At 31.4% G+C, this 23,889-nt stretch overlaps 1 protein-coding gene across 1 annotated transcript in view; it reads left to right on the top strand.

Moving 5' to 3' along the window:
* Positions 1-6,505: 6,505 nt before the first annotated feature.
* LOC109604411 (uncharacterized) overlaps positions 6,506-23,889 on the top strand; it is an 80,956-nt gene continuing 63,572 nt past the window's right edge. The window contains exon 1 of the mRNA XM_049969497.1: positions 6,506-6,805. Within this exon, the coding sequence (XP_049825454.1) occupies positions 6,588-6,805 (218 nt within the window). The 5' untranslated portion in view covers positions 6,506-6,587. The remainder of the gene's footprint in view (positions 6,806-23,889) is intronic.

Below are 23,889 nucleotides of genomic sequence, written 5' to 3'. Positions count from 1 at the left end.
TGACCTGCAAAGTAAGAAAATATTGAAAGACGTGAGTGTCTTGGACGGTCCCCACTTTCTTGAAACAGTTCTGCCTTTCCTGCTGGTCTTGGTGTGTTGAGCAAAGTGTATTGATGGTCAATTTCGTATTAGACACTCATTGATGGTAATGGGTTAATTAGATCGTATTAGTTAATTGTTTTGTTTTATAATAATATTTATTATGGTTAATAAACATTCCTTGTTTATAAAACGACACTTTCTTCTAAAAACGCAACGGATAATAATGAATTAATTAGATTTTGTTTGTTTGTTTATATATTATGATTAACTTAATAAACCAGGGGCTTATCATGAAAGTATTTTTCAAAATTCTGAGCGTGAAAAATACTACAAATATATTTGAAACACAAAAACTAATGAATGAAAATTGAAAATAGTGAAATTAAAATATAAATTTAATAATTAAAGTAAAGAAAGTTATTCAATTAATAAATTATACAATTAAATTAATTCTTATTAATAAGAAACAAAATTTTTATAATATTTTATTAATATTTTGCTTATTTATTTAAATATTAATCTCATTATTATTTATATTGTAAAAACCCATGTTGATTATGTCAATGTAACATATGCAACTCATATTACTATTAAAATAAAAAGTAAAATTTAGATTATTTAGTTTATTAATAAACAAAAACACAAAATATAAAAGTATCAATAAAGAATTTAGAATATATTAATTACAAAGTAAACAAATAGAACAAAATAGTGACATCTATTAGTTAATAGCCATACTTTTTCAAATGGTAACGGTAATAATAAGTTTAATACAGGTTTCTTTATATTTTTGTGTAATTTGCTAATTAAATTAAGAGATGTCGCTTTGGCATATACATATAAAAAACTACAATTTAAACATGTTAAATGTTAAATTTGGCTTAAATTAAATTAAAATATTTGCCATGTCATTGTCATCTGACAATGTTATCATAGAAATTATGAATATTTTATATATCAGGTTCGTTTAAAATTAGAAATTCAAAATTATCAGTATCAACAGTAAAAATATTGAGATTTAATCACGCTTGTCTTTTGCCTTATTTAAAAGTTAATAATCGTTGAAATACGAGTGGACAAATTTAAGATTTTATATTCGATTTTATTCATTAACATATACAATTGTGACCATAATTATAGCAACTTAAAAAATATATCATATTAAAAATTTTAGCTGCACGACTTGAATTGGATACCAGTACCTACAACGTTTATAGTTTTTTTCTGTTATCGTTGTGCCTACTAAGCAACTAATCAATGTAATTTTCTTTATTAAAAAATTGTATATTTTTTTATTTTTCAGTTGTCAAAGTTATTCTAGAAGTTTGGAATATAGACTTGTATATTCGGAGATAGGTCAAAATTATTAAGTAAAAAAGATATCATACAAAGTGTAAATGTTAAATTAAATAGTACAGGTTTAATAATAAAATATCATATACAAAATACATTTTATGGAATAAGAATATGGTAGTTTTTATATTATTGCATAAAACAAAAATAGTAAATTAATATTATTTTAACAGTTCACGTTAAATAAAATAGTTATAGCTAAAATATTTAACATTTTAAAAAGTTGCTATAATACTACTGTATATTAATAGTTAAATATGACTAATTCATTATTAGTCATAGTATTTACTTTAATTTTGGTATTTTAGTTGAGGTTTAGATGTTTGAATTATGTATGCAATTTTTCCTAGGAATTAACGGAAATTTCAAATTTTTACACTGATATAAAAAATTCTAAGTAGTGTTTAGAATGTGTTTAGTTAACTTTTTTCAATTTATTAACATTGTTTTATTTAAATATTTTTAGGTGGATAAAATTTAGATCAATATTAATAAAATATAACTTAACATGAACTTGTAATCTATGTAACAGCATTTAAACCACAGAGTGGAAGTAAGTTTGTTGAGAGTTTAACCGTAAGAAAATTCAATTAAACATGGTTTATCAAAACTGTCACAAATTATTTCGATCAATTACGATTATCTATTTAATTACTATCTTGATAATTACACATGTTTTCTATTTTTATTGTTTAGTCATTTTTCTAGAAACGAGAAACAATGCAATAGATCAATTATTTCTACAATAAATTATTTTATAGTACTTGGAAATAGCCAAACTTATTCGATTTTTTATTATAAGTATTAATACTTCCAAACCCGAAACCGAAAACTGAGAACCTATCATCTTCCGAACTACCTTCGCACCACCCAGACGGATACTATTGCACCCAACCCTCCGAAAGCATCGAAACCGAGAAAAAAAAAGACCCAGCATCCTCCCGAGTAGGTACCGTTGCAGGAAGAGGGAGTGCGAGACTGAAAGAGAGGAGCGACGAAGGCAGATGCAGCACGCACGCACGCACATGGACGAGAGCATAGAAAACACGCGGGCCCGTCGTCCATCCGTCCGTCGATCCGCCGATGCACGAGTAAATTATGTAATTGCCGCGCGGCCAATGAACGCTCCATGCACCGGCCGCACCGACTCGTCGCTCAAAAAGGGGGGCGAGACGATCCTCGGAGGTTCGTGACGTCAGCACGCACAGTGGCCTCGTACGGGTTCCCGCGGATGCGGGAATGGAATGCTGCTAGATAATCTTAAAAGATTGGTCGTTGGACCAGACAGCGTTTAAGAGATCGCCAATTTGTACTGGCTGCGAGTTTACTTGGAGCCTTCCTCAAATATAGAATTTTAGAACTTAACATATATTTTTTTTGTGACATTCTGAACATAATACATAAATAATCAAGATACTTTAGGTAATTAATTGTATAAATTACTTCCAAACTAAACTAATTCAAATCAGAAGTTGGTACCAATAATAACGTCACAAAAACTAAACGAACTTCACCTAAACCACGACTACCCCAAAAGTATCAAGTCAAACAAAACCGTTGAATTTAGGTCATTCCTTTCTAAGAACTAACACTTTGATCCATCACTGACAAGCCTTTCTAGCAGCGTGCGTAAAGTTGGCCGTCGAATGCGGCCGCCGTCGCCCCGCCGCGCGCCACCCCGCTAGACAGAGAGGGAAAGCAGTTTGTGTCTAGAAATATCAGGAGATGAACCCCGAACGTTTCTTGTGCGTATCGATTGAGAGGATCGGATTGCAATGTAAATAAGTGTGGGTGCTCGTGATGTCCCAGTTCGGGCCATAATGAGGTTGATGGGCACTCGGTTCGCGAGACAATGCGTTAGGAGCTGGGGTTGCGGGGGTGTAGGGTACGAAGGTTTGTAGGGTAGTAGTAGGCTCAATGTTAGTAGCCTTGGGTATTTGGTTTGTTGTAAAGGATTTTGTCTAATTAGGAATGACAACGAAAATATTAATTTTTTTGTATTTAAATTATTTTTAATTGAAAAATTATACATTATCACAACACTTTAGATATTAAAACGTGTGTTTAAAAAAGTAAGATAAAATATATTATTGTTAATGTGTTGCATTTCCTTTTTTGATAAAAATGGCATATCTAACTACTTCAGAGTTTATTAGCAAAATTGGTGGGAACGATTAGTTGTCTTTGATAACCAGTTGAGGCAAACAAGTTAATTTTAGAGTTTGAAACCATTAGATTATCAATAAATATGTGCTTATTATGATAATTTTGCAAATAAAATCATGCACAAACTATATGTGAATTAATGGTAGTGGTTGAAATTCTTTTGATTTTTATTTTTTGACATTAAATCTAAGATTAAAAAAGTCAGTAATAATCAATATTTTTTTGTATGGGATGTATGGGATGTAAGATGAATTTCCTTTGATTTTTATAACTAATGTTGTAGGCAAAAAAGTGAAGGAAACATTCATATTCGAGAACAGTTTGAAGAAAATTACCCAAAATTGTAAGATATCCCCTTTAATGGAATATCGACGTTATATCAGATATTAATTACAACTGTATTAAAAAACTGTTTTTTTGGTTTAGTATTCTGAATAGGAGGAACAAGATGAAATATCGAAAAGAATTTGAAGCTTAAAAATCGCCTAAAAATTATAAAATAATTTAAATTTTAATCAAGTAGATCAACACGTTAAAGGGTTGTGTTGATATAATCATTAGAATTCATAATTAAAAGATTTTAAGACAACGATTGTATATCAATAGTAAAGACGAAGATATTGTCATTGTAGAGTTGACACCCGATTTGCACAGTTTCAAATTTATTAAGAGTATTAGATTTCTATTTTTAATATATTTAATCGATTCTTTGTAAAATGGCATGAAAGTGGTTTTTGAAAATCATATCATGGACTCCTCTCAGAAGACTTTTCTACAGTGTCAATGAAACGTCTGTATCTAGTGTATAATGATCCTAAAATAAATAAACTCCCGGGCTGGTTTTACTCTTAGGATCTTAGTTTAGTATAAAAGACCTTTGCATTTTGGCTCTCCGAGTTCCCATTCACCCAAGTATTTTTAAATTTGTTCCATTCATTTTTGGTTATGATTCTAACGCTGGTACCATGGTGGGTGGTTTTATCATTATCATTATCTTTAGTACCATTCAGAGTCTGTATGAGAATGTTCTCCCTCTTCTATCCAAACAAAATATAGTATAATGTTTACATTTATTTGACACTTTGATACTTCTCTCAATGCATGTCATGTTTCAAGTTATCAAAATTCTGTTGTATTATCAAACATATTTATTAAATAAGGTAATTGTATAGAAGCCATTAAAAAAAAAAAGAAAAATTGAGCTATCAGCATTTTTTTTCTTCTTAGAGAAAAAGATGCCGATTATTGCGCTTCTGCTTTTAATTAAAAAAAAAATTTAATACTATGTGCCAATTTTTTAAAAATAACATATTTAAAAATTTAAAAAAAATGTCGGTAACATAATTTTTCAATTTTTTATGAATTTTTATTAGAATGTGGTTTGCTTCACGTTTTATATAATAAAAATTAAAAAAAAAATGTTATATATATTTTTTTTAATGTCGTATTCTTAGGCGTGATGAAGAAAGAACTTATCTTGGTCAACTGAAAAAAAAAAACAAAAAAAAATTTCGTAGAGAAAAATTAATTTTAATTTTGAACACTGATTTTCTAGTTTTTCCTTGAAATTTTTATGAAAAAAATGTTTTATACTTTTTAAGTTTAAAAAAAAAAATATTTTCAAAAAAAAAAACTAGAAACCTAATTTTTTTCTAAAAAGTTTATTAAAAATATTTTAAATAAATAAATTCTCTAGAATTTAATTTTTAAAAATTTGGTAATATTTTTTAAGTTTAATAAAAAATATTTTTATATGTTTTTTTTTTTAATATTCTATTTTTAAAATAGACCTTACCTTATTATTAATTTTCAATAATTTACGAAAAATTCAAATTTTTAATATTTCGTCAATTTCTATTTTACCAACAGCAGATAAAATTATAGTTATTATCGACTATATCGAATTTGCTCGAAGTTTACGAGATATTCGCTGGTTTTTCATATATTTTTTGAATTTTATGATCTTGTTAAATGTTTAAGAAAATTGTTATTAAATAAATATTTCAAAATTTTATTAAAAAAAAAGAAAGTTTGAATTAATAAATATGTTCATAAAAAATTCAAGAAAAAACCTCACAAAACAGTATTTTTTAAATTGAAAATTATTCCATTTCATAAAAAATTGAAAAATTACGTTATTGACAATTTTTTTTTTTATTTTGAAAATATTCTATTTTTGATGTATTTTCTGAAAAAAAAAAAAAATTAGGCTGGTTAGATTTTTATTTCTTCTTTTTTTTTCAAAATATTCTATTTTTTATGAACTTTCTGAAAAAAAATAGACATACAGTATTAACAAATTTTTTCATATAAATTTCAAGAAAAAACTCAGTATTGTTCAAATTTAATTAATTAATTTTTCTCTAAGAAATATTAATTTTTTTCAATTGTCCAAGTTCTTCGACACGCCTAAAAATAGAATATTTAAAAAATATACATGAAAAAATATAAATTTCGTGATCGACCATTTTTGTTTGTAATGTGCCATTTTTAATGAACCTTTTGCAAAAAATTGGCATTAGTATAAAAAAAAATTGAAGCAAAAATAAGTCTTTTTTAAAATTTAAAATTAATTTTTCTCCAAGAAATCTTATTTTTTTCTATTCGATCAAAACATATTCTTTAAACACCGAAAAGTACAAGAGTCAATAATTATAGATAGTGACAAACTATCGAGAGTATACGACCACTAATATGCACACACACACACACATACACAAGATTATTTCCTTGTGAGGCACTACGACGTTAAAGTGAATTTTTCCAAGATCTGTGCCAAGATCAAGCCGCATCTTCCGGCATCCGAAGAACACGGCACATCTGAACGCCAGCCGCTCCTCCCCACAGCCCAGCAGCCACGGCGCAAGGCGCGCGCCGCTCCGCCGCGAGAACGCGAGGCGGCCGCGCGATCGCCGCTCAGTGTGTTCAAGATGGCAGACGGGTTGAGTGCGGGCGACCCGGGCGGTCGCGACGGTACAGTCGCAATCGGGAACGGCGACGCGGAAACGGCGCCCAGGGGCGGCGCCATGTGCGAGGAGACGACGACGCCCGCGTCCTCGGGCCAGAGAGACACGCCGCCCGAGCCGGCAGCCAACCTCGGGCGCGTGGTGCACGACGCGGGTGACAGTGGTGATCGTTTGTTCGATGACACGGTGCAGGGGTGTAGTGACCACCTAGGTGCCGAGGACGATTGCAGGAAGAAGCGTTGCGTCGACCGCTACGACAGCTCCGAATCTTCAGACAGGTCGGTGGTGCATCACCCCCTCAAAATAAAAACGAACATCGCCAGGTTGTCCAAATGCGCGCGGTCATTACCAAGGCCTTCGCCTTTACTCTCGATTTCCACGCTCTTAATTCCCGGTTCGGAACGAGGCACGACGTGCCCGATTACGGATCGCGGTTACTGCATAATACACTTGTACCTGGTCCTCTGCCCCTGCTTATCCTGCCGCGAGTCGAGAGTCAATGACATTGTTATTAGCTGCTTGTTGTCCGTCCACGACGTTTCCCATGTTGCCGCCTCTCCCATCCTCTACCCTGCTGCTGCTGCTGCTGCCGCTGCTACTGCTGCTGTGCCTCTAATATCCCATCCACTGCACTCACAACATTTTCACTGTCTACCATGCCAGGATCCATACACACATATGACATCCTTTTCCAGTTATCCGATTCTACATTGAGACTCATTTGCATAAGGACCAACATTTTGAGCGTGTTCTCATTAGAATATGTTTGATACATGTACTCCGAGTATATGTATAATCGGGCGACAGTCGCAGAAACAGTATTCATTCAGTTAGTTTGCCTCAAAATATTGATTAACTTGATGCGTCTGGTTGAAGCGAAAATTACTGATAAGAACTCGGAAACAATGGAAATGGATTCCATCCAAGTGAAGGTCATCAAGGTCAATAAAATTATCACCTGCATTATCAAAGCTATTAAGAATTTAGTATTGCGAATTTATTATGAGGCAAGAATCCAAACGAATATTCATGTATCAAAACTGGAGGATGGTGGACATCAACAAATCAACGTTGAAGGTCACCTAGGTTAACAATTTGTAAATTGTGCAGATTGCAAAAAGCAACAATCTACAAAAGTTAAAATATCCGTAGTTGTTGAGTCTGTACGCATACAAGCTTTTCCAATTATCCACTGTTACATTGAATTTGGATTTTGTACATGGTTGGAATTTGTTAGATGCATTTTTTATTTCGGCGCATTGCATCAATTTCGAAGGCAGGAACTTTAAAACTAACAACAAGTATAAAATGACGAGTGGGTTACGAAGTAAAGTGATGATTGATTTCAATTATATCAAGGCTAATAAAATTATTATTGTTAGATCTTTGTCTCATTGACCCACGTACTCATACCCTTCTCACTGTCATACTATGTCAGTATCCATATAAACATGACATGCTTTTCCAGTAATTCTATTCTACGCACTCCAACTAATTTACATAAGTATGAATCGAATTTTAAGTGTGTACTCATTAGAATATGTTTGATACATGCTAATACGTTCACATAATAAACTATTGAGTGGCTGGAATAGTAACTCTTTGGTCTGGTTCAAAATACTGATTAGTTTGGTCGTACACCCAATTAGGAATTGAACACAATGAAACTGAGTTTATAAAGATAGAGCTACTGAACTTCTAATTATAAGATGGAAAACAAAAGGCAATCAAAATATTGATTTTTACCCTTTGCGAATAATTTTCTAAGGGTCCATTGTCTCTGCATCTTTGAAACGAGCAACGACATATTGTAACATTAACCCAGTGAACAGAAGGGGGATGGGGCGACGTTGTCGATTGCACGCATCGCACGAAAAGAAATCAATTAATAATGCAGCTTACCCCCAAACCCCATTTAATTTGCATACCTATTGAAATGATAATTTCGCAAGCCGCCTAAAAAACAAATAGCGGCGTGCGTCCGTGCACATGCACCGTTCTCACTGGTTGGTCCAGCCCCCTTACTAATCTCTATTCAACCACTCAGATGTATTGAAAGTATTTTGAAACGCTACGGCTTCAAAATGATTGATTTCGCCGGGATGTTTTGAATATCGCCTACCAAAGGAAAAAAAGGAAAACAGTGAAGTGTTACTTTGCCATATTTACAATATTTCAAAGAGAATATTAACTTTTGGAAGAAATACATTACATCTTACGAAAACAATAATTAGATACTAGACACACTTGAAAATACGCAATATTTCTTCTTTAAGAGTAACATCACACATGAAGCAAATATTCATTAAGTATGTTAATTCTAGATTGGTAGAAAACTAAGAAGATAAGAAGAGATACATTTAAATTTATAGTTTCGAACTAGATCAGTACTAAAATTATAGCTACTTATTGTCAATAACATAATCATTTATTTACATACTTGAAACTAATGTTACCTTTAAAAGAGAAAACTAAATATACTCTTCAATAACTTTTTTTCTTATTAAATAAGTTTAATGTAGTGACTTGTTTCGACATACACTATAAAATATACGTAAATAAATAAACAAATATATGAGTAAAATTAGATGTTGGAAGAGAATAAAGCAAATTCTCGTTATGACTATAAATTCTAGATTGTAAAATTTGATTTGAGGAATGATGTATTTATCATTAAGATCTTGAATTTACTAAAAATATATCTGTGGCAAAACTGGTCTACAACTAAAATTTTTATGAGGATGAATTTAGTGCCATATTATGGAATATGATAAATTAAATGTTCATAACTAATAAATAGATATTAACATGACGGAAAACTAAGAAAACAAGAGAAAATTTATATATTTATGTTTTGAACTAATTAAAAATAGTTGAGTACTCAAAATGGCCAGGAACTAAAAAGTTTAATGAAAAGTTTTAAAATTAATCTTTTAATTTTAATTAAAAAAACACATAATCAAGGTGTTAACTTTGAAAGAAAAGAGGCAGAAGTTATGTTAAGAAAACTTATTCTTTTTATTCAAATAAAAGTAATTCAGTGTTTTACTGTACTGAAATGAGTTTAGAACCAAAATAAAAAGTCTCCTGATTTATAGTGCTGTAAATCTATTGGCTTCTGATACTCTCGTAATATTAATAATAAGGTCTGCAGTCAATAAATTTTGAATATGCCTAAACAGATTTATTAGACGAGTCTGTTTGGACGTGACTGCAACACGGGCACCTCGATAAGAACGGAAAGATAAAGACCACATTCTTTCCATCATGGCTTTCGATACCAGGAAACCTCGTAAAACTTAAGCCGTACTGGAAAATATGATATTCTTTGAGCCGAGAGTACTTCAGTTGCACAAACACTTATAAGTCGGATTAAAGGAGCTGCATTTAACTTAAGGGCTCTCGATCCGGCATTCCCAGGTTTAATTGAACTTACCTCATTAAAAATCAAAACACACGCAAATAATTATACTTGAAATTTAATTGCTTAATACTTTGTGCTTTGTGTCGAAATCGTACCGCGAAATGGGCTCGCTGGTAAGATTTACTTTCCAAGAATGTAGGCGAATTCATTTGAATATTATTACAATTTCGACGGAGAAAAACGAGTTAACAAATTGAAACACGCGTAAATTAATCAATGGGAACGTAAACCCGTTTAACAGTTTTTTAAATAGTAATTCGCGAAGCATAATCCGATAAATATGAAACATTTATATTCCGTTCGGCTTTTTTTATCTGTAGCACCGGTAAAAGTCAATAACATCGATGAAATTTTATCGCTGCTCCAGTTCGGAGTCATCACGCTTCGGTAATGGAAGTGAATCTTGACGACCTTAGGTTATCTCGGTTACGATAATATTAATAAATAAACAGAGGACACACTTGTTTGTTGTGAGCTTATAATACGTCGGGAAAAGCGTTTCCTTCAGACGTAATTGATTCACGTAACCTTTGTTCTCTGCTATCTGACAGATTTCTATGTATAAACTGTAAGAGGTGTGGACCACGAATGACTGAATGAATGCATGGCGTATATTTAACTAATTTAATCATAACTTTATGCAATCACTTCTGTAAACAAGGTTAGAAAAAAAGCAATATCAGTTATATTATCAGGTGTAATCGAATCGTTCATGTATGTGGAAGCGAGACCAATGTTTGGAATTGGCGATTGAACGGTTGGCTACTCTCTATCAATAAACTAGACGATAATCCGTGCAAGGTAATTAATTCCCGGCATTAGAATTCGTCCTCTTTTCATATCCGACGCCGGATGAAAATTATCGGGACGCTGGACGTCGATGAGTCACAATGGCTGTCGCGTGGGTTAGTGGCACAATGGCCACTCGCTCGTATTCATTTGACGCAGCCATGTGTACTCATGATGACATGATCGAAAGCTGCAGAAAACCGACGCACTACACACATTAATTCGTTTCGATAGACTTTCAAATTATAACGTTAGGTTTCATTTTTAGTTGAATATGTTTTATTAACTTTGAGGCTTCTAAAATACAATTAGGATATGTGAAGTTCAATTAAATTTAGCTGAATATGTTTTATTAACATTGAGGTTTATAAAGTAGTAAATTAGGATATGTGGCTAAACGAGATTAGGTAAGGTAAAGCTAGGTTAGATTAAATTCGATTAGATACTTACTGAAGCATAAATTAGCTTAGGTTAGTTATAAATTTGTAGTGGCTAAAATATTTCGGACTAAGTAAGACAAGGTAAGGCTAGAATGGATTAGGTTAGGATAGACAAGATTAGGTTAGATTAGCTTATATTAGATAAGGTTGTATCCATTTATAAATTTATTTAAAACTAAAGTTAAGTTAACGGAATCACTAAAAATACACTTATGTATATTTAAAGCTATATTATATTGAATTCGGTTAGATACACACTGAAGTGTAAATTAGGTTGGGTAAGGTCAAATTAGGATACGTAAAGGTACGTTAGATTAGGGTAGGTTTCATTAAATATATTTGACTTAGTTTATGTTAGGTTAGATAGATGTTTATAGCATTAAATCTATTCGGCATACATTCAAACCACGATATTTCAATTGAAGGTTTTCAGATTAAGTAAGATAAGGTAAGGCTAGAATGGACTAGGTGAGGGTAGACTAGGTTAGGTTGGATTAACTTATATTAGATAAGGTTGTATCATTATAAATTCATTTTAAAACAGAAGTTAAGTTAATGGAACCACTAAAAATACACTTATGCATATTTATGTATTCATAAACATTTTTGTACTTAAAAAAAACTATTAGCAACAGTTTGCAGATATTTTTGAATAATATGTTGGTATTATACAGATATAAATTTTAAGAGGTGAGATTATCTCCATTGAATGCGGAATCAGTTCGTTTTATATTCCTATTTATGATCTAAAATACCACTCTAAAATTATGCGGTATAAACCTGGTTAATTGCTCATTTAATAGATAATTTCAACAATTATACACAAATGAAAATAAATGAAAAAAATCTCCACCCGGAAGATGAAATAATTTAAATAACACATGACTTTACTCCACGATTATCAAAGCTATAAAACATATCGTACTACGGTTCTAATTATAGTCTCCGAACAATAAACCAACAAATCATCATTAAAACTGAAATAATTTATTCCATTTCCTCTAATTATACAAACTTATTGTAAATTCTTGCGGTTTCGCTATATCAATTTACATACTATAGGCTCGTTTTTTATTTATATTTATATAGTAGCGGATTAAATTTAAATAAATCACTCTCGCTTTAATAATTTTGAGACTTTCCGATGTCGTTTGTTTTGTCGTTTTAATATATTCGATGTGAATGTTGAATAGGTATGCGTTAATGTTCAATAAAATGTCAATAAATTAGACATTTTCGTTCTACGTTATGTGCCATTTTGTTGTGTTATAACACTTTTGTTCTAAGCTTTCGAACACGTTTTAATGATCCGGCCTAAGACCGTATTTTGTCAAAATCCGGTCGTTCAGTTGGCGCCCAACGTGTTATTTTTCTATCACATCGTCTGGCGCCCAACCGGGTACCATTAACAGTAAAACGTACCCAGACGATTTTACGATTTTATTCAAACCACACACACACACACACGCGCATCGCACAATTACAGTTACACACATCAATGTCTGTTGATCGGACGCTAGACAAGATGTTACACTCGTTATTTTCCCATAATAAATTTAATTAAGTGCATTATCCGCGCACATTTTAATTTCAGATTGGCCTGTTACGTGTGCAACTATCATTCAGCGAATCAATCCTGTTCTTGGTGCATTAGTCGAGTCCTTGGCTGCTCGTTCGTTCTGGCGATGCTTTCGTGCCTCGATGCAAGCAATTATTTCTGTAAAATTGCAATGACTAACACTCTGTTGTATTCTTTTTTTTTATTTTTAGTATATTTTTGCGGTACAATTATGATTTTGCCAAATTCATAAGGTTTCACGAAACTGGTTGGTTCAGGGAGGTGAAACCATTTTCATTTAGTGTTTTTTCATATATTATTTAAATAAATAGATGGTCCAAGTCCAAGTGCGAGTCGTTAAGAAAGTCAAAATATTTTTTTGACAATTTTGAAGGAAAAAAGTAGTCTTAATTAATGATAAATATTACAGCGTTTTTAAGATACTTCAAATTTAATGTGCGAAGAAAATTAAAGTGAACTTAAAATATGAAATATCTCAAAACGGCTATAATAATCAAAATTAATCAAGAGAACCTTTTTTCTTCCATTATGTACGTAAAATATGAAAAGCTTAATAGTTTTAAATAATATTCAGTGGTTCAGAAAATAGGATGATAAAAAGACGAGAAATCTCAGAATCTACGCCACTGTAAAAAATTATATTGTTTTAAAGTAAAACACTAAAAACATAAATTAGTTTATCCACCACCTAATATTACTAAATAGTTCATTATAATATTATGTATTAAATGGTTAGTAAATTGTATATGATGATTTAATTTAAGAATGATGAAGCAGGCTAAATTAAACAAACATTGCTGATTTTAATCATGATTTATTAGTTTGTTCATCTTCGACTATATTTAGAATACACAACACATATTAATAAATTAGTCTTTTTAAATTATGATATATGTAATGTGTAAATATTTTTGACAACAAATATATTAACCAAAGTGAACGATAATTGTTATTTAAATTTATTTAATTAATATTAATTCGTACATTAAACTCTTGCATAAACGTGACATTTCGATATTAATACATAATAAATAATATTTTGTAACTTACAAGTTTAATTATTAGTACTTTCTTGTTAGCGAAAACTTAGATCAAACAAATAAAACCGTGACGAGGTAGAATAATAATAAAAAATGTGAAAATTGTAAACCTTGAAGTGCCCTCTTCAACGTCCATCCTCAGAAAACGCCACTACGACGATCTTAGAGAGCACGAAAACAATTCGCATTGTTCTCTTTATCCGTTCGGTCTTTTTCTAAGTGGGTGCAATTACGTGTAACCCAAATAGAGTTTGCAACACACATCTAAAATGAGTAATGCACCGCTAAATGTTAACTATGCAAGCAGTCCGGCTGCGTTCGCAGTGCCATTCGAGGTTTGCGCAACTGCCAGCTTCCTGCGGTGAAATCAAACTGTTTGGATTATACGTGGCCATGTTTGGAGATTGAAATCAAGATGAATCAATGTTTCGATTGATTAAAATTCATTTAAACTTCTAATACTAATCGGTGTTTTTGTATTTTCAGGTAAGCTTACAAGATTTATATCCTATTTTATTGGTAAGTTACTCTAGTTGTGTGAATTTATAAAAAATCTATCACTACTTGATGGTACAGAAGATTTTAACGAGGACATAATTTTAATATATATATATATATATATATATATATATATATATATATATATATATATATATATATATATAAGTTCACCTTAATCATAATTTTCAGTTCCTAAAATAAGAACAAAGTTTTACAAAATAATGTCAGTTATTAATAACAGAATACCACCATGTAAAGCAATTTTCAAAAATATGACTTTTCGACAATTTTTCAAAAACGGGGGCCAACTAAAAAACCATTAACAATTTCAAATTCTGCTTTATCACAGAAAACTTCATTTACACGTGATTTATTTTCGTCTAAAAATAGTCAAACATTAAACTAAGATGAGGATTTAGTTTCCAATTTTCGACGAGAAAATTTCTGATGCACTTTCGCAAGGAGAGTACCATAAAAGTCGAGTTAAGTGTCAATTTCGGTGTCAAACGTTTTCAAGTTTAACCTGTGGGTTGGCGGACGGAAAGTTGAAACTGTACGGTGCCGTTTCATGGTAGTCTTCGAATGTTTATGGGACGGGTTTCGTGTTTTCAATTTATATTTTATAACTACGGTGGCTAGGTACGTGCTTAATTTCTGGTCGCGCTTTATGGGCTTTTAACAATGAAGGGTTTGCAACAAAGAAAAATTTATATTACTGCAGTTTATGGATTATGAAATTAAAAGTTACGCCGTGACATACCGATTGGAAACATGAGCTCCGTGCATTTGATTTTTTTTTGTTGTTGTTATTATTTGTCGATACGCAGTTCCCATTTGATAATGGCTTCACGTCGAACGCCAATAAAGCGGTTGTGGCCTAAGCTCCAATTTATTACAAAACACCGTTATTGAAAGCGTTTATTTTAATGCCATATTATAATCCACATTCCCCGCTTTGTGTTATTAATATATTATTTTGCCAGACTCGCCTAAACTGGTGGCAGTAGTAAAACTGACATTCCGATATGCATATGTGTGTTTAATATTACAAAACGTACAAGACAAACAAATTCGCCTGGAAAAGTTCAAGTGACTTTGTAATTATAGAACGGCGCTTAACATAAACCTCTAATTAACTATGAATCGAAAGTAATACCGGTCGCGATCTAGTTATATGTATTATCATTATCAAGAAATTATAGGAAATGCGAAATCACCAATTAATTATCTGTATGCATATAATTTAAATATTATTAGACATTTATTAGATAAATTAGACAGTTTTTATAACGTGGCTTTTATTAGTCAATCTTTTTATGGCAGTTTTTTCGTAGCTCGTTTTGAAGCAGGTGTAAGAATCAAGTTATTTTATTTAAAATTAATTTATTTTTTTAGCTCTAGGTATTTAACAATTTTTATTAACTTTATTAACTCTCAGTTGTTCTAGATATATATTATTTGTATTTTATTTTTTTTAATTTTAACTTTAAAATTGTTACTATTTTATTTTTTGTTAGTAGTATCTTTTTATTCTACATAAACTTTAGCTTTTTTAAATTAATTTAATTTTATTTTTTTTTTTTTAAATACTGTTCCATTTTTTATATTTTTCTATTAATTCTTTGTGTTCGGTATTTTCTCATTAACGTTTTTTTCTTTTTGAAAATTAAAACCCATATTAATATTTTTACTTAATTTATAAATCATTAAATAATTTTGTTTTTTCAGAATTTTTTATTCTATATTTTCTATTAAATTTTTTTTATTATTTAGAAGAGAAAAAATAGAATACTATAAAAAATACAGTTTTTACAAACCAATTTATGACACCTTGTACTTCAATTTTCAAAAATATGACTTTGGCAAATTGTCAAAAACGGGGACTAACTTGTTTATCTATCTTTACTCTACATCTTAAAAAATATTTTATATAATACCGTTTTTACAGACCAATATGTGACATAAAATTTTAATTTTCAAAAATACTATATAATTTAACAACATTAAATTAAGTTCTGCAAACATACAAAATTTGATATATGATATGTAATTTAATTTTCATTAAAATTTGTTTCATTTATTCTCAAGGAGTATGTGTAATGTCGTGGCCAGTACAAGGCCTAGACTTCAATCCAATTGAAAACCTTTGGGATGTAACTGACCGGAAAATCCATACAAAACACTGTTAAATTTGAAAGAACTCTACGAAGAAGGTCAAAATCAGTGGAAACAAATATTGTACGATTATATTGAAAAACTACCAAAATCATTGAAAAAAAAAGTGTAGTATTATGTAGGATGTTAAATACTTAAGCCATAACTTTAGTTTTATTTTTAATTTGTTATTTAAATATATTCATTTTTGTTTACTGTCTGCATCTAAAAATATTTAAAAATGTAAATTTATATATTTTGTAATAGTAAATACATATAAACTATTAGTTATTTATTCTTTTTAATATCTATAATTAAAAAAAATAATTAATATTAATGATTTTTATAAATTTTGAGAAATTGACACATATTTTAAGTTTTTTAATTGTATGTTTATTTTTTATTAACACTGATTTATGATGTTTATCTTCAATATCAAGTTTACCAGAACTGTACAAAAGGATTTGTAAACATAATAACAAAACGTGTTGCAAATGAATCTGAAAGAATTGTTTATCTGGCTGCAATCATTTTGTTTTATTTTTATCGCACCAGCTTATTTTTGGTTACTCAAATTGTTATTTTACTTTGTTTAATCAGTTTCTTTGTGGTTTTTGTTTTGTTTGCTAAATTAATTTCGCAACTGCTGATTTATCAGATGAATCTTTTGTTTACATCAAATAAACCGTACAAAGTCATCGGTTTTGAGGCAAGGTCATAAAATTGTATCAATTTTATGTCAATATTTTGTGAAGTCATGCAAACAGTTTAAATAGCCTCATTGTTTACGATGTGCGCGACCTTTCCCAACTAATTTTAATTTATGACATCACACTCTTGGCAAAAATAATATTTTGTTTATAATCGCTTTTCAAGTTCGAACGCGGACACTTGGAATGCGAAAAAAAATTAAGTTTCTATTATTAACCATTTTAAACGGCGGACAACGTGAATCCGATCTGGTGTTGCATCTCGTTTTGTTGTCGTCAATTATGTAATAAACGCAAACCAATTATCCCATCAATTGTTACGTAAGTTTATGGTGCACTTTATATGCACACATTACATTATTACAAACATAAATAAATATTACACAATTATTAGCGGGCGGCATTATACAAGTCGGATGCATTAAAAATTCATAAAGACATGCAATGAAGAAAACGACCGCTGGAACGACGACGAAGGGGGATACAACGTTATAATAGATTCGGAGAAGTTAATCCTACAATTTTTGTGCCATAACCCATTCCGTCATCCATTGCGTTATACGAGGTACAAATCTGTCGATTATTTCATTGTCTGTGAGCTTTATGACGTGTATGAATTTTTTATACGGATTCATTTGCATTTTGTATGATTTCCAGTCTTTGTTTCATGTTTCGAAACATTTGTAATGATTTAATTTTGTTTACTTTGGATTTTGGCCATTTATTCATGTGATGTATGTTCCATTAGAGTATAATGAACTATAATTGTATTAAGTATTTCGTTTCATTCACAGAAACCGGGAATTTTGATGTGATAATTGGCAGACATTTGTGCAAGTTTGTTTGGAATGAGTTTTGTTTGTTTAAGATGCAAAAAAAAACTGGAAGGATGCAGGTTTTGTATCGTCTGTTGATCTAAAACTTCTCCTTCGCACTTTAGGAATGTTTGTATGTTTAAATTTTGTTCAAACTGACTTTGAACTCATGGACAAAATAATTAGTTAAGAGTTTTAAAGTAGAATTGAATTGTTATTATAGTTATTCCATTAAAAATGTGTGTAGAATTTGTGGAATACGTTTATTTTTTGCTAAAAATATAGTTTCACTTATGCATTTAATTACTCCACAAACATATTCTCCCATAAACTTTTACAGCGCCGTTTTTATTAACACAATATTTACATAACTTTTATGTCGCTAATGAGGCATTCGGGACAAGTTCGTTTAGAAAATTATTCATTGACTAAAGATTTGTGTCAAGTTAATTGAATCAGATGTTTCTAAGTAACTCTTAAAAAGATTGTACAAACCTCATCTAACATTAAATTAGTGTTTGTTGTAAATAATTAGTGTTGATTTGTTTTGGAAAAAGGATCGATTTTCCTTTAGCAGATATGAACTTGAACTCAGTCTTCGCAAGTTTTATAAGAATATTTTTAGTTTACTCTAAAAACTGCCATTCAGTTCTAAAGTTATTTTGTTTTTAATGTTTTATTATTATTAGTTTATTTGATTTAAATTAAGTATCAATTTTAATTTAAGTGAATTAAAAATGTGATTGATTTAGTGAGTCAATTCTTGAATTTCTTAGCTGGATATTTTAAAAGTCATCTGGATTTTTATGTTGTTCTACTCTAAAAACTGTAATTCAGTTCTAAAATTATTTTGTTTTTAATGTTTTATAGGTTTATTTGATTTATATAAGTATAAATTTTCATGTAAATGAATTAAAAATGTAGCTGATGTAATGACCAATTCTTGAATTTCTTAGCTGGACATTTTAAAAATCCTTCTGGATTTTTAGGTTCTTCTACTCTAAAAAGTGGTATTTAGTTCTAATGTTGTGTTTTGTATCTTAATGTTTTATTGTTAAAAGCTTATTTTATTAAGCGACTGTCAATTCTTGGATTTTTTAGCTTGAATATTTAAAGAATATTTCTGGATTTTCAAGTTCTTCTACTCAAAAAACTTAATTCTAAAGTAAAAAAGTGTCCATAAGGTCTTTCTGGATTTGTTCAACTGCAAACTCCACTAATCAGTAACGATGTAACTTTTAAATACAACTATGTGATAATAAAGCCAATAAATTAAATGTTTACAATTTGTTACTCGCCCTTCGGATACATTTAAAGCCTTACCTAAAAGTCTGTTAGCCATATATTTAATACACCATAAACCTATTGTCCTTTACTGTATGTAGATAGTGAATTCAAGTGAAGTTGAAGACAAAGAACAATGTGCATGTAAAATGCATTTGGCCGCTAATTAATGCCTCTCACACACACACCGAAATACCAACAATAACAGTACATTTATCGACCACATCCTACATTTCGTCGTGGCACTTCTTCCAGTCGCGTTTCCTTCCCATATCCTGTCCCAAGTGCACCTGTACGTGCGTGCATTGTTTCGTGTGGCCATTGGCGGGCAGAATGCACTGACCGCTGCTAGACAAAGATTGCTCCTATGTGCACCTCAACCTGTTTTCAGAACCCCGTTTTACAGTAATGCCGCTCGCCGTCTCGCTTCCATTCGTGGTGCCGTCTTCGTTATTCCATCCACAGCGTTTTTGACACATTCCAGCCAGAGAACGAGATGCCCACAGCTGACCGCAGGAACGGTCGGACAGCTTGCTCGAAGAAAGGAAAACTTTATTTATTGCTGGTCACTGCTCGTTTATGTTAATGATATATAATTAAACGCAATTCCGTCTAATTGTAAGAGAAAACACACTAGCAACATTTTAGTATCACGATGATTTCTTCATGTGTAATATAAATCTGAAGGTATAAATAACTGTCGATTAAGAAATTCACTTGTATAAATCATATTATGCATGAAAATTAATCTGACTACTTGTAAAGCTGCAACATTCAATAATAATAATCTTTTAATTCTGCAAAATTACAGTTCAAAACACGGGACATTGATTGATGTTTACATCGCACTTGAAGCCCAATTAATCTTCTTGCCACCAATCAAATTTTTATAAAAAAAGCACCGGCCAATTTGAAATTCAGATCCGCCGACGTGCACCTTTAAACATATTTAAAAGCTGCCAAAGACCACGCATATATTTATAGTCGGTTTGCGCAACTTTTGTATATAATTCGGGTTATTTATGGGCCAGTTGTATCCGATGTGTGGCAATTGTCCTTGATACACATTTTCGTTTTTACTTCCTCAGCCACGTTTGTTTACACACAATTTTTTTGCTCATGTCATTAACGGGTGGTTACGGGACTAGTAAACATTTGTAAGATCTAAATATTGACTGAAATAGACTATTAATTACTTTAACCCATCAAACCCTAACGGTGCCAGTGGAACTTCTGGGTCTTCATTTTTCCCACATGCAGTGGTTGATGGTGATCGATATTGACGTTGGGCGTCCACCACCTCCCACATTTATCATCTAACCCCCTTTGGTAATTACCGATCTGGAAGTTACCCCACTTTCTAGACAACAGCTTCGGTCTGGGCCTGCGGTGTGGAAGTGAATTAAGCACGAGGCTAGAGGACCCGTCGAATGCGAACAGCTGGCCCAACAGACGGCTACCCGTATTTTATTATGTTTTTTTTCGTCTTTCACAAAACCAGTCCTCAACCCCGTAGGATTTTCGAAGACCGGTCAGCTGTTTTGGTCGCCGTTTTCGTCTTCGCACAGTGTGGAATCGGGTCTGCGTCTTTGACTTTTACGGAAGAGTGCCAATGTTGATAGATTAGCTGTCACAACAACTGATAAGTTAGTTTAACCTTTAGTAGTTTATCCAATAACTAACTCATTTTGTTCTTAAGCAGAAGAAGTAAACTCATTTTGAAAATCTGGATTCATGATGTTCAAACTTTTTCAAATCTATTCTTTTGTACTGATTGGTTATAAAAAGAATATTATTATTGGAAAATCACCCATACAACAACTAAAATCTGATTTGCGAAACAACGTTAAATTATCACAGTGGCACTTATTCCTTCAGTATGCAGTAAAGAAACCTGCAGAAATGTTTAAATATTTAGATATGATGATCGAAGGAAGAAATTGGAAGCAAACTTTGCTCAATGAGTCATTTTGGTAACAAGTAGAAGTGGATAATTTTAAAAATCTTCTGTTATTGACATTCTTCTAAACCAACTATTTTGTACTAATTGATCATAGAAAGATTATTATTTGAAAACCACCCTTACTTAACCTAAAATCCTATTTACATTGGAACCATTATTCTTTTGTCCAAACACCATAGAGGCTTTACTTCCCCCACTGTGTAGAGAGTAATTTTTTGCTTGCGGTATGAAGTTCTACCTGTTTATGTCTCACTATTGTTGTACCTTAAACTGATCCTTTGTTGGCACATGACGGACCGATTCGTTTTTTACCTTTTCCTCCAGATATTACCGATACGTGCGCCAGTTTGCAATATGTTCTATCCGTATAATTTGCAGAAGAACAAATCGACCGGCCTCTTTAATGTATGTATTATTGCGGTTAAAGTGGGCCAATTGTCTGTCTGTCAATACAATTCAGCTTTCAAGGTTCACGTGCCTAATTGTAATTTGTGCTTCCTCCGTTTTGTGGACGATCACAAACATGATTGGATCTTTCATAACGAGCGTCCAAGTCGTGTAATTTTTCAATCCGCGATTGTGTTTCGTTTCGTCACCAGTATCACAAATTCCCCAAGTTAACAACATTCGTGCTAGATGCCTGCGTTCCTTTTGCAACAACATTCAAATGCACGTAGCCAATAAAAAAAATGTGCAAGCTACAATTGCGAGAGATATCGAGTGTGTTGCATTAGTTGCATCGATAGTGAATTGCCGGCATTGCAAAATCTTACGCTTTTACATCTGACCTTCACCTATTCTGCACTATTCCACTACAACCGACACTTTCCGTTGCATTGTCTTATTGTTCGTCGGCTCGGCTGCATATTGCGAGCCAAATAAGCGCGATGACGGCGAAGGATATTCGTTCGCTGGTCCATTCACTGAGTGCAGCTGGAATAAATAAATAAAAAGAAACACACGCCTTAAATGTCACGATGACCGAACAATGAAGTAATACGGCGAAATTTAAATTAGTTAAGGAAGGTCGTGTTTTGCGCTATAATGAATTGTTGCAATCAAGGCGAGCCTTCAAAGAACTCTCCATCGGCTTGTGTGACTAATCTAACACATTTATCCATTTTATCTTGCTTATCGTGTTCAGCATGAAACAGAAGGAGCATATTTTTAGATGATTTAACATCTGATTTAGTTCCATTGATATTTTTGCTAAACTAATTATAATTTTGAGGAGAAGAATCGTAATTGTTCCACTAGCACATTTATTTTAAATTACTTACTCGGAGACTTATGAATAAAACTATGGCAAAAATAAAATTAGTAAAGGAAGGTCGTATTTGCACTGTAATGAATTATAATAATCAAGGTGAGTCTTCAAGGAATTCCTCATTGGTTTAAGTTACTAATCTAACCCATTAATTCCATCTTATCTTGCATCCAATATTCAGTCGGAGACATTTGGAGTATATTTTTAGCTGACTTTCAGATGTTTAAGGCAAACATTTAATTTTGTTAGTATTTGCTGTACTTAACAAAATATTTTCTAGATGGATTATGGCAAAATTTAAATTAGTGAAGAAAAGTCCTTTTTGAACTACAATTAATTTATTACAATATATTTAAAATGAGGGTTTAAGGAACAGTATTACTAATTCATTTATCCATTTCATCTTCTAATATTAATCACAAGTCAGTAGGAACATATTTTTATATTTTTATGATTCATATTATTTCTAGTTACTTGTAGATGGTGTAAAGCAAAATTTAAATTAGTTAAGGAAAGTGTTATTTTTACTATAATGTATTGTTGCATTCAAGGCGAGCCTTCAAAGAACTCTCTATCTGGTTGTGTAACACATTCAACTATTTTATGTTAGTGGTAAGCACAAGAAAGAAGCATATTTTTAGATGATTCGCAAAATCTTTATAGAGACAAGCATCAAATTTAAGATCAAATTAGTTTATGCTGTACCCAGTTCCAAACTTTATTATGAATAATCAGCATGTTTGATAAAATATAATTAAGATCTTTTTTACCTTGTAAAGGATTGTTGCAATCAAGGCAGGCTTTCAAAGAATTCTCTATTGGATTGTTTGAGTAACCTAATACAATCATCCATCTTATCTCGTTTGCAAGGTTTTACATAAGAGATAAAAATGAAGATAAGTATTGTTAAATGATTTGCAAACTATTCACAAACATATCATTTACTAGAATTTGCTTTACTTCTGAGCCAATTTAATTTAAGTATAAGAAGCAAAAATATTCAAGTTGCAGTTTTATTTAAATTGAAATACTTTCAGACTTTTGTAGAGATCAATCAATATTAAAGTTAAACATCTCGAAGCAACTTCCACAGACAGACTCTTTAATTCACTTATTAAATTTTCAATAATTCATTTTAAATATTTATAAAACCTTAATTGAAATTAATTAGTAATAAATGATTGAATTTAAATTGTTTAATGTCTCCAACTAATTAGAGCTTTTGTCAGAAATAATCCAATTACATTAACATTTGCAACTTTCCTCATTTGCCTTTGGAAGCGTATTCACGATAAACGTTGTTTTCTTGAACAATCGACTGGGAACCACATAGGAAACAACTGTTGGAGTAAGATATGCACAATAAATATTTGATAAGTTATTCAAATAATGGGAT

Source organism: Aethina tumida, chromosome 7 (genome assembly GCF_024364675.1).
Source record: "Aethina tumida isolate Nest 87 chromosome 7, icAetTumi1.1, whole genome shotgun sequence".
NCBI classification, from domain to species: domain Eukaryota; kingdom Metazoa; phylum Arthropoda; class Insecta; order Coleoptera; family Nitidulidae; genus Aethina; species Aethina tumida.
This window is presented reverse-complemented; position numbering and strand designations above follow the sequence as displayed.